We start from the raw sequence: 17,283 nt of genomic DNA on the forward strand, positions 1-17,283 counted from the left end.
CCATCAGATTCAGCGTATCAGAGAACCTAATTATAGAAGTTCCAAGCTCCTATCCTCAAAAATGTGGAATTTCGCATTTTTTGCCAGACGACAAATCTCGGATGCGTGTTTATTTGTTTTTTTGTTGTTTTTTTTTCCAGGGGTGATCGTATCGACTCAGTGGTCCTAGAATGTCACAAGAGGGCTCATTCTAACGGACATTAAAAGTTCTAGTGCCCTTTTTTAGTGACGCAAAAAATTGGAGGACATCTAGGCCCCCTCCCATGCTTATTTTTTCCCCTAAGTCCCCGGATCAACATTCTGAGATAGCCATTTTATTCACCATAGTCGAAAAACCTAATAACTATTTCTTTGGGGACGACCTACTCCCCCGCAGTCCCCGTAGGAGGGGCTGCAAGTTACAAACTTTGACCTGTGTTTAGATATAGTAATGCTTACTGGGAAGTGTACAGACGATATCAGGAGGATTTTTTTGGTTTAAGGGGGAGAGTTGAGGGGGGAGGTTGAGGAGGGGATAGTCTCTTACACATACGGAATAATTTCTGTTGAATTTCATATGAAAGGGACTGTCCCCTCCTCAACGCCCCACTCTTTACGCTATAGCTTTTATTGTTTTAAAAAGTAGAGTTGTGACATAAAGCTGAACTTCAGCGTAATGAGCGGGTATGTTGAGGAAGGGACAGTCTCTTTCATATACGGAATAATTTCTGTTCGTTTTAAGTGTTATGTTGCTTCTTACTTTCAACTAAAAAAAACTTTTCTATTTAATTTCTGAACGATCTTGATTTAACACATCTTTTTGAGTTTGGTTCACCGTACATGAATAATTAAAACGAAATTAGCATATTAGTTTTACATTTTTAAAACTAATAGTAACCTTAAAATAGCCTAAGTTTGATTTTTATTTCAGTTGTTTAAGAGCGACTCCTGAATCACAAAGGCTATTTAATTAGAATGATAGACTCTTTTAAAAGTTAAAAAAGAAACTTTAGCGGAAGAGCGAGCTATTGAGGAGAGGCAACCCATCTCATGTACGTAATATTTTCTTTTAATGTTGCTTCTTACTTTTATTTGAAGAACTTGTTTTTTATTTAGTTGTTGATCGTTTTTTAAATAATGCCGAGAAATCCAGCTCCTCCTCCATGGAAAATATCCTTCCCCACGAGAAATTAATACATGGAAAGGGGCTACAAACAGGGGCAAAAATCCCTCAAATAGCACCACATCACACCAGACAGTGGATGGCAACCCAGTTGATTCGAGAAAGGACCCAAACCCCCCATCTACTTCACCTGGTAGACCGATACCCAAACTCTCTGCTGAGTCCCAGGTGCTGTATGATTTGATTACAAGAATTGATATTTCAGTCCGACAGATTTCATCTGAAATAGCTCTGCTACGAACTGAGCTTGCCCAGAAGCCTAGCTATGAAGAAATGCATAAATATGTAGATGGTGCATTTCTGGACCTTAACTCTCGGTTGCAGAAAATTGAAGAAAAAAACACCCAGACTTCCCAGCAGACTGATGAGATACGAGAAATTGTAAGGGTACAAACCTTCTTCCATCATGAAGCACAGCGGAGAAAAATGAATATTATTGTAAAAAATTTACCGGAACAAGAAGGAGTTGATGATGTAACTCAAGCGAAGCAAATAATTCAAAACCAGCTTCAACTTCCAATGCCAACAATATTAAAGGCAACCAGACTGGGGGAGAAAAAACCAACCACTCAGAACTCTGTTTCAAGATACCAGCCCCTTCTAATTCAGCTGCCAGAATCAGAAATTACTCTGAAAAGACAGATTGTGCAAATGGCTTATGTGAAAAGAAAAAGCCTACAAACATTCTTTCGCAATGATGTACCTAAACGGTTTAGAACAGCTGGTAGTATTAGTGAACCTCTCTTCAGAGGACCAAAAAACTAATTGAGCATAAGACCATGAGCAGCAGCTCTATTGCTGACAAAGGGAAAGAAAAACCGGCTAGGAAAGTGTTTGCCAATAACCCTGGTACGATACGTCACTCCTACTCATTTCCTAGAATCCTTCTTGCGAATGTAAGGTCACTAGTAAATAAAATGGAGAAACTACAAATTATTCTTGGCAAAAACCAGATTGATATTGCTTACCTAACAGAAACATGGTCTGCTACAGAATATTCTTGCTCGATTCCTAATTATGACTCCCATTTTAAGCCCAGATTGGACAAAGATGGTATTCCTCTATCTCATGGTGGAGGAGTTGCTTTTTTTTGTAAGTGTACCCTCCCAAATCGGATTCTATCATTTTCTGAAATAGAGAACAACTCCAAAACTGAAGTTTTATGGTTCTGGACCAGACCCAAAAACCTCCCAAAAGACGTATCTTGCATGATTTTTGTATTATTTATTACCCTCCCCGTAGTGGATTTTAGAAGGAGCTGACGGCATATCTGCAACTTTATACTGACAGAATTTGCCACAAGTACCCCTATGCTGCAATTACATTATGTGGTGATTTTAATAAGCTAGACCAAAAGTGGCTTAACGCTGCTCTTAGTCTTGACCGGGTAGTCAAGTCACCTACACGCAGTGATAAAACCCTAGACTTGATTTTTACCAACATTAAAGATTATTACTGTGCCCCGAAAGTAGCCCCTCCATTAGGGGCAAGTGACCATCTATGCATCTTTTGGACCCCTTTATCATCTTTACCCCCTAAACCATTGATCAGTTATTCATATAGACCCATTACTGACGAGAAGATTGCCCATTTCAAAGTAAAACTTAGCTCCAAATCCTGGGCCAATATCCTATGTCTTACCAATGGTGATGAAATGGCTTCTAAGTTTTCAGCTGAACTTTTCCAGTTATACTGTGACACCTTTCCAGTGAAAAAAGTCAATTACAAATCCAATTGTAAACCATGGATAAATAAAAAAAATTTGTGCCTAATAAATGAACGTGATAGACCCTTTAAGGAAGGATTTTTCCAGAAATCTCGAAAACTTCGAAACATTGTTATTAGTGAAATTCGTAAAGCAAGAAAAGAGCATGGTGCTCACCTGCTCAATAAGTTACTGTATTCTAACCCTAAGAATTTCCACAAATGTAACCAAGATCTCATGGGAAAGGTCTTTCTAAGTTTCTCTTACTGGATAGTAATGGCAACCCAGTGAGTGCAGACATCATAGACGATTATTCTATTTCAACTTGTAAAACTCACCCGCCATTCCAAAATATGCCGGCCAACAGTGCAGTGAGTGACATTCCTGTGATTGAAATACATCAGACCAAGCTTAAACTCGAAAATCTTGATACAAATAAGTCAGTATACCCATGTGCCCATTATTTAAGTGTACCTCTAACTGCAACTTTTAACCAATGTTTTGTAGATGGTATTTTTCCAGTGTGTTTTAAACGAGCTATTATATCACCTATATCGAAAAACAAGACCCCAAAAGTCCCCTCTGACTTAAGACCAATATCAAAAACCTATATTTTGTCTAAGATTTTGGAAGTTTTATTTACAATTTCCTCTTTGACGATATTCAAGATAAAATTAACCCAAATCAGTTTGGCTTTAGGCCGAATCATAGCACCACCCATTGTTTATGTTATATACTTGACACTGTTTTCAAACATCCTGAGTTAAGTAGTTCCTACGTTGAGGCTGTTTTTGCTGATATTAGAAAAGCCTTTGACAACTTGGATCATTCAGTCGTGAGCAATGTGTAGTCCTCCCTAACGGAGATTCATCAGGTTTTACCTCGATTTCCTGTGGAGCACCCCAAGGGACTAAATTGGGTCCTTTAGCATTCTTAATTGTTTTTAAAAATATGTTTTACCAAACTTCGACAACACTTTTAAATTTGCGGATGATTTGACATTACTTAACCTTTGTCAAACCTCAAACACTTTGGGCGTTAACTTGACTCACTCATTAACAACTTAAAGAATGATCTTGCCAATGTTAAACTCAATCTGAGCATACCGAAAAGCACTTTAATGCTATTCTCCTTTTTAAAAAATATACCCCCAATCAATAATTACCTTTGCATCCCAAATTTAAACAAGGTTAAGCTACTTGGTGTGCACTTGGACAATGACCTCAAATGGGAATCTCACTCTTTTCACTTATTTAAAACAGGTGGTTTTCTCCTTAGATCTTTCTCCCTTCTTAAACGGTTCTCCATATCAATCGAGAACCTTAAAATAATTTATTGTTCTTATATAAGACCTTGTCTTGAATATGCTTGACCTGTCTGGCACCCTGGACTGACCAAATCCCAATGTTCTAAAATTGAAAGCATTCAAAAAAGAGCTATAAAATTATACTGGGGACGTCCTATACTACTTATGATGAAGGTTTGGCTAGACTTGAACTCACTACATTGGAATCACGACGTAACTTCCTTACCATGAACTTCGGGCACAAGTGCCTTAGTTCTGACTATCATCGACGTCTTCTTCCCCCCTTCAAAGAAAACCCCCCAATCCTTCCCAATACAAGACTTAATGCTCGTAGAGCTCCAAATACTCAACTTGACTTGTGGCTCCAAATGTTGACAATGAGGTACAAAAACTCTTTCGTTCCCTATTTTGTTTTGCATTTTAATAATTGATTTAACTTTGTAACTATGTTCATCCCTTAACATTTATTTTATCATTGGAATTATAATTGTTCTGACGTGCTTATGCTAGCTTGTGTGCTATTTTAGCCAATAAATCATATTCTATTCTAATCTATATTTGCTGAACAAATTATTTTAGGCATAGTAACAAAACGGTTAAAGAGGTCGAAACTATTTTTATGAAAATAAGGGTGACAAGTAGAGCAATTCTAAAATGACTGAAATTAATGAAAGAAATGAGCTTAGTTCCCCATCAATTTTTTTGGTCCCTTAAATGGGGAACTGAAATCTTTAATTTCAGTTCGAATGAGCCCTCTTCTGAATTTCTAGGACCTCTGGGCCGATACGATCACACCTGGGGGAAAAATAAATAAATAAACACCCATCTGTGATCTGTCTTCTGGGAAAAGAAAATGCAAAAATCCACATTTGTGCAGATAGGAGCTTGAAAACTCTACAGTAGTATTCTCTAAAACGCTGGATCTGATGGTGTTATTTTCATTAAGATTCAATGACTTTCAGGGAGTGTTTAGTCCCTTTTAAATTTTAAATTTTCTCATGGCTAGGACTAAACCTCATATAACATAGGACTTTGATACATCAAAGTCCGATTCCTTTGATGTATCTATTGATATCAAAATTCCCGTATTTTAGAGTTTCGATTACTATTGAGTCGGGTTTACCTATCAATTTACTCCATTTTGAATTAAATTTACACCCTTTTAAATGAAAATTTCCAACAGTTTTACAATCTCCCATCCTGAGCTTTAAGATCAAAACAAGTCTTGTAAGATAAGAATTTGATGAATTTGCGAAATAAGAGTTTAATTATATTCTATTTTTTCTATACTACTGATAAAATTTAATAATTTATTAAGATTTAATATTTCGTGGATAGTTCAATATAAATATCTAAATAATTCTTGTTATCTTTCCTTTTTCTTTCTATAACCTTTAAAATCATGCCTTTATATATTTTTTAATTTCGTTTTAAGATCAGCTGCTTTAGAATCAAAACATTTAGGTGCAAATAGATTAAACTTTTCACCTTAAAAATCAATAATGATAACGATTGTCCTTCCAAATTTAGTTGTAATACATTTCGTTTCTTTAATGGTTTATTCTTTTTCAATTTTTAAGTCTTCTTTTTTAATAGTCCAATTACATTTATTTTTCATTTTCGTTTCCCTTAAAAGCTTCTCCATATATTAGTAAATAATTTACTAAACATATTTCCAAATCAAAAAAATTATATATTAATATCCCATTAGTAAATGAGACATATATTATATATATATATATATATATATATATATATATATATATATATATATATATATATATATATATAAAAAGATTGTAAAAACTTTCCTGTGCAGGACAGCACGGTCGAGTTGGTAAAGCGATTGACTGATCATTGGTTGTGATCCCACTGTTCAACTCTCATTGTTACCTTGTGTAGCAGTTGATGATGTAAATACTATCTGGTCAATACTCTCACTGTTAAAGCGTATAGTAGTTGATGATTTAAAATACGATCTGACCTATGCTCTTACTGTTACCTCGTGTAGCAGTTGATGATGTAAATACGATCTGGTGAATACTCCCACTGTTAAAACGTGCAGCTGCTGATGATTTAAATAGGATATAATCAATACTCTCACTGTTATCTCGTTAGCAGTTGATGATGTAAATACGATCTGTTTAGTACCTTTCACTGTTGAAACGTGTAGCAGTTGATTATGTATATACGATCTAACCAACGCTCTAACTGTTACCTCGTATCGTAGCTTTTGATATAAATACGATCTGGTCGGTACTCTCACTGATACCTCGTGTCGTAGTCGATGTTGTAAATACCATCTGGTCAATATTCTCACTGTTACCTCGTGTAGCAGTTGATGATATAAATACGGTCTAGCCCAGATCAAGAAAGGGTTTTACTTATGTCTTGAACTTAACAGATCTTATGCAATATTTATAACCGTTTAGTGTCACTTGTTTCACATACTTTACACGAGGAAAAACCTATTATGTTTTGCGTAATTCATTTTGTCGTTTAATTGTTTCTTGAATTGTCAATTCACCCGACTTGCACATAGCAAGCAATGGTAATTAGAATGAATAAGGAGTTTTATACTCAGCCTTTCTTTCTGATATTCTTAGATATTTGAAAAAAAATTCAAAAAATACTGCCCCAAGACTTAGATAAGCCAGGGGTAACATAGCTAAAAGAGATGAGCCTGAAGCACTAAATTTATATCCGGGTATTAAAAAACTATTACTAACACATCCGTAATGTTTAAAACTTCTACGATAAACAAATAATCTCTTTTCCAGTTCTTTTTCCAATTATATTTGAAAACAAATTTAAAGTAAAATTCTGTAGATCCATTTCCTTAAATCTCCTTTTTAGATGGTCAACACACCACCATTCACATCGCTAAAATTTTGAAATTTAGTAGAATGATAGGCAATTTGTTTATTGGAAGTCAGTAAGCAGTTACCGATTTCATTTCCACGTTTGATTCTAAAAGAATCATAAAATTCTAAAACTGAGTACTCAGGATCATTAAAATAACATGTCCGATGCGTCTCAGGTGATCCCACGCGGTCATAATTGATCGCACCACATTCTGTTTTTTTTTATTGTACTTAGTTGGTTATCTTGAGAAAAACACCTCAAAAATAAGGAATATGGCTTAACTCATAACGGGAAGGGTGTGCGAAAGCACAGGATGGCTGGCCCCCAACCCCCCATTGCACTTCCTGGCTGAAGGGCCAAGAAACAGATATCAGCACCGCCGGTACGGACTGTAAAGTCTAATGCCGTATCCTTTACCTTTTTACCAATCAATATATCAATACTTGTCAGCGGTATCATGTGATTTTGGATAGATTCTGACATACCCCGTATTTTGGAAGCGAGCATTACTTGAATTTGTTAAATTTCAGCTTCAACGACTTGTCTGGGTCTTCCAAGCTGTTTAGGTACTTTAACCACTTCTATTCGTATTTTCTTAGCTCTATCACACATTTTAAGATCTTCAACACCCACTTCCGATCCAGATCCTACAATTTTGTGTATACAAGTATACCAAAAATTTGTGTGTATTCTTTATTCTTTGCTTTGCATCAAAACACGTTTAATTTTTTTGTTTTTGAAATCCTGACAAATAAATTGTATAGTTTTCCATTTATTAAGGAATTATTTTTGTACATACAAATTCAATTTTATTTATTTTACTTCAACCTGCCTTTCATTCTCTTTTGAAATGTTTAATCGGGATCTTTTTCAAGTATATTTAACAGCATCTGCACCATTTTTTGGGTTTGCAACCTTGCTTAGGTGTATCAAAATGTTCTGAGAAATATACATTGTTGATATATTTCGTTTTCTACCTCTCACAAATAAATCTTCAATTTTTTTATCCTTTTCTGTTACAAAATCGTCAAATATAACGAAATTTTTACACTTGGGATCTAAGGCATCTACGTCATTGATATGGCTTTTATCATTACTCGTAAACGAAAGATGGGTTTGAAGCATATAGCTGTAGCTATAGCTAGCTTATATATTCAAGGGATAAAATTCCCAGGGTACCATGTTTATTTTGTTTTTCAATACTTTTCTTTTTCTGCCATTAGGGTCTAGAGTATTTTAATTTTGATTTTCCAAGAACATTCGATGTTTATTTGTTCTTAAAGTATACTGAGTTTCTGATAACTTTTCCACTTTTTCGAATAATACATCTTTGCAATTCTGTAATACTATTTTATCTTTAAAGATATTCGTTTTGATAATTTTCAATTATTTCTTTGCTTTGGTTCCATCGTCACCCTCTTTTAAATAAGCGTATACTTTTGATCTTAAGCCTACAAACTCAGATATTATTGTTCCATATAATTTCTCCTTCATCATACCTATCACTTTTTATTGACTCAGGGAAGTTATAAGTTGTTTTTTTTTCATATAATCCGAAGCATCAGATTTTTCTAGGAGGTCAGCTTTAATATCTTCATAAAAATCCTCAGTTCGGATAAATAAAATTATTTGTATTCATGTAGCACAAATCAAGATTCTCATTATATTTTGGATAAATTTATTCATAATGAAATTCATACATCGGTAGCCTACATAATTCTAACACAGCAAATCGGATATAAATAGGTCTATCTAGATTTATTTTTGACTTGGCCATTCTAGCTACTGAGGAAATTTCGCTAAAGATTATTTCCCATCTAAAATTATGTTTTCAATTATTTTTGTCTTTGTTCATCAATATTGATTATTTCAATACTAGCTCTTCTTATAAAAAAATTTCTATAATTTTCCCAAATCAAGAATTATTCATTAATTTAAAGAAATCTTTCTCGAAATCATTCGTTCCCTTTTGTCTTAATTTAGTATTATGATTGATATATTCTTTTAAATAGGGTGACTCAGAAAATGATAGTATGCTATTTACTTTTTTCAATATTTAGCCATACTTTAAATAAAATTCTAAGCATTTATAATGCACAACATAATTTATTTTATTACATAAAGTTGTACTTAATTTATATTGAAAATTCTCAGAAGCTAGTTGTAAATGTTTATTTAAACTGTGTAACTCACTTAGATATTCTTAATCAACTTCATAAATTGCCCCTACATCATACTTGATCATATCGACTGAAAGTAATATCGTAGCTGTTGGTAATAGTCTGAGGTGTTGTTTTCTTTTAAATTGTCGGATATATTAATAAATGTAAAGCCTTTTTCAGGTATATTTTGTGACCTTGTCCAACCGTATAAATTGTTGGAATCTAAATACATTAAATAATTTGAAGATTGTGTTTTATTAAAGCTATCCATATATTTATTATTTACTTTGGCCTGTCCTTTCATATATTGAGATAAACATTTCCTTATTCCTTTTTCAATAAAGGTATACATATCTTCGTCAGTAAATAATGAAATTTCAGCCTAAGATTGTTTGAAAAAAGTTTCCCATGTTTAGTCCTGGTGCTGAGGAGAAGTGCAGTGGATCGAGATAATAAATATTTAAAAATACATTTCTAAAATTTTCAACGATATCTGATAAAATTAAAATACCACTGTTTAATACCCCCCGTTAATCTAAAATAAAACTTGTCTGTTGAAGGTAATTTTGTGTGGTGTATTTTTTCCTAGCTATCACTTTATTCATAGGAATAAATCCATTTCTTTATTATTTCTTTGAATTCTTCAGTATTTCAAATACATCAGAAGTATACTTAAAATTATCTCTTAGACACTTGCAATTTAGTCTACATTCATATTTAGCTAGATTTTCAGAAAGCCTATTTAACGATGAAACCATAAAAGGGAGTGAATCTATGAAACACATTTCATATTGGGTTTAAATAACAGTTTTTTTATAACACAATATAAAACTCTCCACAATATCAAAAATACCGTTATCAGGTAGTAATTCTCTAAGAAATAAATAAGAGTCATATTTTCAGACATTTTTCATTACAGTAGGGATATATTTAGTAATTCTAGCTTATCACCTGCATGAGTAAAAATCCATGTTTATTACCAATTATATGATAGTGATCTGAATGAAAATTTTGTCTAATTTTTCCTTTTCCGAAATATGACAGCTATCATTAGTTTTATTACTCCATCTTTTCAAATTTGTTCTTGTGTATAACCATGATGTCTCTGTCCATTTTAATACTAATAGTCCAGGACTTTTAGCTCAAAAAAGGGTCGAACCCGGACAAAATTGCAATATAAACGAAAATGGTACCAAAATGACCAGAAGAAAATTCTGTAACACATACTAAAAGTCCCCATAAATCCGAGTGGGGCGAGTACCCGAAAAACAGGGGAAAAGGGGGAAATGCGGGGGAAAATGGGAAAAATGTCGAACATGCCCAGAAAATAGTTTAAAGTGAGTTTTCTGGGGTTTTCACATATGCTGATTATGAAATTGACATCTAAAATTCAGTATAGGAAAAGAGTACTACGGAAAACGGGGGAACAGGGGAAAGAGGGGAGAAAAGAGAAGAATACAGGGTAGGGGTAGAAAGCGGTTTGGAAGATATTTTCTGGGGTATTCCTATCTGGTGATTATGAAATTGAGATAAATAAAATGATATACAAAAATCGATTAACATAAAACGGGGAAATGGGGGGGAGGGAGGGGAAAAAGGAAAATATACAGGGTAGGGGTAGAAAGCATGTGGAAATGTGTTTTCTAGGGTTTTTCTATCTGCTGATTATAAAATTGACATCTAAAACAAAGTTCGAGAACAAATAAAGGAGATCTATAGAGGTTCGGCTACCCCATAGGTTCGGAAAAGGCAAAAAACAAATTCGAGAAAGAAATACGGAAAAATACTGAAATTACATTATTCCGTATTCCTCGCCGTTATCGACAAGCGCGTGGGTTCGTCAACATAATCCTGTTCTAATTCAACATCCAGTAAGAGAAGCAAGGTAAACTAGTCACCGCGGAGTTCCAGTTCTAGAGTACAGTTCTAGTGAACAGCACGTTACTGCAACCGCAGCACGAATACAGAGAGATACCAAGGATCTACTGACGTTTCTTGAATTCCTTCTAGAGAACTCTCCTTTCACTAGTTCCACAGAGCTTAGAAGTATAGGTTCCGGGCTGATTGCCCATAAAGGCGTCAATGCAGAGGATGCTAAAGCTGTAGGTGAGCTGATCCTCCAGCGCATGGATGGCCAATCCGTCGAAAGTTTTTCATTCAGGAAGAAAGACAAAGTCGTTACACTGGCATCCGATGGGAACATTAGGATAGATGGCGAGATTTTGCATATCGATCCTGCACTGCTTTTTCAACGTCTTTCGACTGCTGCCCATACATCTGAAAATGACATGGCAGAAACTCTACGTTACGAACTGTGCAGTTATCCGCCCGCTTTGTTTGAGAATCCTGGCATAATGCGTCGGCCAGACAAACCTGCACTAGCGAAAGCAATATGGAAAGAAGCGAACACGGGCTCGATTCACCACCTACCATTGTCAGATCGTGTCACTGTAGTTGACGGAGGTTGGCTGCTTCAGCAAGTACCTTGGAAGATTGGTGATACTTATGATTCAATCTGTGACAGCTATGTTAGTTTCGTTACTCGACGCTGTACCTCCCCTACTGTTGTCTTCGATGGATACAGCGCTGGTCCAACCACGAAAGATGCTACGCACAACCGACGGTGTAAGGGAAGCCAGCATCAAGTGATCGATTTCAGTTTAGGGATGAAGCTCCAGAAAAAGAAGGAAGAGTTTTTGAGCAACTCTCAGAACAAACAGCGAATTATAAGCTACATCGGGGAAAAACTCAGAGCCAAAGGATTTGAAGTCGTCCATGCGAAGGACGATGCTGACTATCTAATCGTGAAGACTGCCGCAACGAAAGCAGAAAACTCTGAAACAATAGTTCTTGGCAACGACACTGACCTTCTGATTCTACTCTTGTATCACCTTCCGCCTAATGCAAAAACACTTTACTTCGAATCGTCAACGAACACAAAAGAAGCGATAACACGGTTCTGGTGCCTCAACGAAGTGCAAAAAAAAATGGGAGAAGTATCCAGGCTGCTTCTGGTAGGGCACGCACTCTTGGGATGTGACACGACCTCACGAGTTTTCGGACTTGGAAAGCAAGCTGTGCTACCTCTTTTGAAGAAGAGCGAAGTGTTCAGAAAAAAATGCAAAGTGTTTCTGGATGAATCATCGTCCAAAGATGAAATTGTGAAAGCGGGTGAATATCTTCTCCTCAGCTTGTATAAAGCACGACCAAACGAAGATCTCACTAAGCTGCGTCATCGAATTTTCTTGGAAAAAGTTTCTTCGTCTAATACTACGGCGTTTGTTAAGCCTAAAAGGCTTCCGCCAACCGAAGCTGCAGCTCCATTCCACTCCCAGCGAGTGCGCCTTCAGGTATCCCGTTGGAAAGGGGAACCAGCTGACCTCGACCCGTCTGACTGGGGTTGGGTCCTCAGAGACCATAAATACTCACCTGTGATGACCCATTTGTTGCCCGCACCTCAGACTCCTTTGAGTGTCGTGAGATGCAACTGTAAGACAGGCTGCGAGAACTCGCGATGCAGCTGCAAGAAAATGGATTAGCGTGTACGTTCGCGTGCGGAGAATGCCAGGGTATCAACTGTTTGAACAGGGACAACGAGATTGTCGAAGACGAGGAGCTCGACTAGTGATATCAATGCTGTGTTTTTCAAGTCAACTATACTGCCTTCGAAAGTGCAAATTTTACATATAATAGCCATTTTATATATAACTGCCAAGCGGTTGTTTTCTTTATGTTTAGTAATTCAAACGGTTGTAAGAAATGTCTGTGATTCAAGAAAGTACAAGTTTGATACTTAAGCGAGTTATTTTGTCCATAGGCCTACTTATTAGCCATTAGCAGCTGGCTCAGGAGTCAGGCCTCCCTTCCCCTTTTCCGTTGTTTCCTCCAGTTTTGTTCGGTTTTCATGGTTCTCGTTTTCTTTCCTTCATTTTAGGGGTCAGTTTCGTGATCAGCAGATAGAAAAACCCCAGAAAACACATTTCCACATGCTTTCTACCCCTACCCTGTATATTTCCCTTTTCCCCTCCCCCCATTTCCCCGTTTTATGTTTATCGATTTTTTTATATCATTTTATTTCTCAATTTCGTAATCACCAGATAGGAATACCCCAGAAAATATCTCTCAAACCGCTTTCTACCCCTACCCTGTATTCTTCTCTTTTCTCCCCTCTTTCCCCTGTTCCCCCGTTTTCCGTAGTACTCTTTTTCTATACTGAATTTTAGATGTCAATTTCGTAATCAGCGTATGTGAAAACCCCAGAAAACTCACTTTAAACTATTTTCTGGGCATGTTTGGCATTTTTCCCATTTCCCCCCGCATTTCCCCCTTTTCCCCTGTTTTTCGGGTACTCGCCCCACTCGGATTTATAGGGACTTTTAGTATGTTGTACAGAATTTTTTTCTGATCATTTTGGTACCATTTTCGTGTATATTGCAATTTTGTCCGGGTCAAACCCTAAAAGTCCTGGACTATAATTGCCTAAATCTTTATGCCCCTTTCATATACGGAGTAATTTTTGTTCGTTTTAAGTTTTAATGTCGCTCCTTACTTTCATTTAAGAAAACTTGTTTTTTTGTTTAATTTCTGGACGTTTTTTAATTAATGTTTTTTTTTTTTTTTATCTTGGATCTCCACGCATAAATAATTAAAACGAAATTTGCATATTAATTTTTTTTTGGGCTAAATGGCTTTTTCATAGTTTTAATCGGAAGATTTTGAAAAAAAAGGAGCGAGAGAGGAGGCCTAGTTGCCCTCCAATATTTTGATTACTTAAAAAGGCAACTATAACTTTTAATTTTTTACGAACGTTTTCATAAGTAAAAACTATACGTCACTTACGAATTAACTTACGTTGCAAACTTCTATATTCGTATGCTTTTATTGCGTATATGAGGGGGCTCACCCCTCGTCGATACCTCGCTTTCACACTAAAGCTTAAATTTTGTCCCAATTCCTTAAGAATGACCCCTGAATCACAAAGGCCGTAGAATAAATAGTTGAAATTACTAAAAATACTTTAGCGTAAAGAGCGAGGTATTACAAGGAGGTAAACCTCTCAAATGCGTAATAATTTATTTTCGTTTTAAGTTTTAATGCTGCTCCTCACTTTCAGTAGAAAAAACTTTTCATATTTATTTTTTCATTGTTTTTTTTTTAAATAATGCTAGAAAATTCTGCGCCCCTCCATTGAAAGTCTCTTCCCCAATAAAAACGTTCCTCCATTGAAATATCCTCCCTGGTAACCCCCCCCTTCAACTCTCCCCCCAAACCAAAAAAATCCCCCTGAAACGTCTGTACACTTCCCAGTAACCATTACTATATGTAAACACAGGTCAAATTTTGTAACTTGCAGCCCCTCCCACGGCGACTACGGGGGAGTAAATCGTCCCCAAAGACATAGTTATTAGGTTATTCGACTATGGTGAATAAAATGGCTATCTCAGAATTTTCATTCGGTAACTCTGAGGAAAAAACGAGCGTGGGAAGGGGCCTAGGTGCCCTCTATTTTTTGGTCACTTAAAAAGGGCACTAGAACTTTTAATTTATGTTAGAATGAGCCCTTTTGCGACATTCTAGGACCACTGAGTCAGTATGATCGCCCCTGGGGGAAAAAAACAAAAGTAAAAAAAAAAAAAAAAAAAAAAAAAACGCACACGTGATTTGTCTTCTGGCAAAAAATGCTAAATTCCACATTTTTGTAGATAGGGGCTTGAAACTTCTACAGTAGGGTTCTCTGATACACTGAATCTGATGTTGTGATTTTCGTTAAGATCGTATGACTTTTATGGGGTATTTCCCCCTATTTCCTAAAATGAGGCAAATCTTCTCAGGCTCGTAACTTTTGACGGGTAAGAATAATCTTGATGAAATTTATATATTTAAAATCAGCATGAAAATGCAATTCGTTTGATGTAACTATTGGCATAAAAATTCCATTTTTTAGAGTTTTGGTTACTATTGAGCCGGTCAATCAGCATTTACTATTGAGCCAGCGTGACAGTCAGCATCCTTATATAGAAGCTTGCTGCTGGCCAAGTGTCGGGGCCTGGTGGCTGGTAATTGTAAAAATATTTGTAGATATTTTAATATGGGATTACAGCAATCCAAAAACCTTAAGAAAGTAAACCTTAAAGTTTGAAACTTAGTCGATATCGTTGTTAGAAATGGGTTTTACTTTAATAATCAAATATATTTGGAAATATAACAGTATGAAACGACAGCAAATTCCTTTAAATTGTATGTGGTTACAAGACAAGCGACAATGAGAATCATTATATAGAACACTGACAATGCAGCGCGACAAATGATGGGGTACTACATATAATATATATATATATATATATATATATATATATATATATATATATATATATATATATATATATATATATATATATATATATATATATATATATATATATATATATATATATACATATATATATATATATATATATATATATATATATATATATATATATAATTTATATATATATATATATATATATATATTTATTGTATATATATTTATATTATTATATATTATATATATATAATTATATATTTATATAATATATATTTATATATATATATATATATATATATATATATATATATATATATATATATATATATATATATATATATATATATATATATATATATATATATATATATATATATATATATATATATATTTATATATTTATATATTATATGGTAGTATTAGTATTTGACTAAATTTATGCTCATTTTTGGTTTAAAATAGCTCATTAGCATTATTGAAAATATTTTCTGGTGGAAAAGTTTTTTTTTTTTTAATTAACTAAGAGTAAAAGACGAACAAAACAGAGTAGTTCATAAAAATAATTGGGCAAACGTAAAAAACAACACAAAACAAAAATGTGATTTTTCAAGTGCTTGCCTTGAACCGCAGTGTTAAGATACTCTGACAAACTTGATACCCTTAAAAATGTTCTGTATCTCTGGAAAACAGTTCAGTACAAGCCTATTTGTCTTGGTTAGTGTTAATTATCTGACTTATTAAGACTGTGCCAGGTTTTTTCCTTTAAGTTTCATAGAGATCTCAAGGATCAAAACGAATTACTCTTATTGGCAAATAATTACATTTGCCATCAGCATTACAGTCGTGATATTTGGGAACGTAAACATAATCTCTAATTAAAACACGAGAAATGGATGAGAAATATGGGAAATTTAAGGAATTAACGGCAAAACCGTAAAAACCTCATCGCTTCTGAAGAGAAGAATCTGAAATTATCAAACTCCATAAAACTAATTTAAATTAAGACAATCAAAAAAATTAGGGGGTTTGAATCCCATTAGTCTCTCAAAGTAGGCTGAATACCCCTTTGTCCCAATGATGGACAAAGGACAGTATTTATTTTTATTTATTTAAGAAAAAGAACCCAATTTTTGAAAAAAATTTAGTATGCAAGGCCGTACACAGAAGAACAAAAAAAAGAACAAAATTTCGGCTCGTAGAAACATAATAAAAATGAATATAAATTTTTTATGCATTTTTAATAGTTTTTACTGTAGCCTACCTCCCCCCCAAGAATAAAAATCCTAGAGGTCTGTTTGACAGTGTTACTAATTAATCACATAATCACATTAAATAAGGAACTTACCTGTACGTTTTACATTAAGGAATTGACCATTTTTTCTAAACCTTTAGAAAGAAATTTCAAGCACTTCCTGTAAACACCCTTTGAAAATATATACACAATATATTGTGTATATTGTGTATATATAAAATATATACACAATGACCTTAACTTTCATTAGCCAAATATTATACAAATTGGTCTTCTTAATCTTTTTTTACACCTACATTTCAACAAATATTTATATCTTTTACCTCAGTAGGTCTCATCTCTGAATAATCCTGACAGATATAAACAAAAACCTAATGACAAAGTGTTCCAAAACCACTGGTCCACAAAACACTCCTTGGGAACTCTTTGATGGTATTTATATTTGTTTCTCGCGCAAACTGAAAACAAAAAACGATATCAGTGTTCTAATTTTTGTTTTACAATATCGAAAGTGCTGTCTCCTA

The 17,283-nt window shown here is 34.6% G+C and overlaps 1 protein-coding gene across 1 annotated transcript in view; it reads right to left on the minus strand.

Moving 5' to 3' along the window:
- Nucleotides 1-17,219, minus strand: part of LOC136025283 (uncharacterized) — a 134,246-nt gene extending 117,027 nt beyond the window's left edge. The window contains exon 1 of the mRNA XM_065701167.1: nt 17,083-17,219. Within this exon, the coding sequence (XP_065557239.1) occupies nt 17,083-17,097 (15 nt within the window). The 5' untranslated portion in view covers nt 17,098-17,219. The remainder of the gene's footprint in view (nt 1-17,082) is intronic.
- Nucleotides 17,220-17,283: the final 64 nt, after the last annotated feature.

The sequence above is a fragment of the Artemia franciscana genome, chromosome 3 (assembly GCF_032884065.1).
Source record: "Artemia franciscana chromosome 3, ASM3288406v1, whole genome shotgun sequence".
Lineage (NCBI taxonomy): Eukaryota > Metazoa > Arthropoda > Branchiopoda > Anostraca > Artemiidae > Artemia > Artemia franciscana.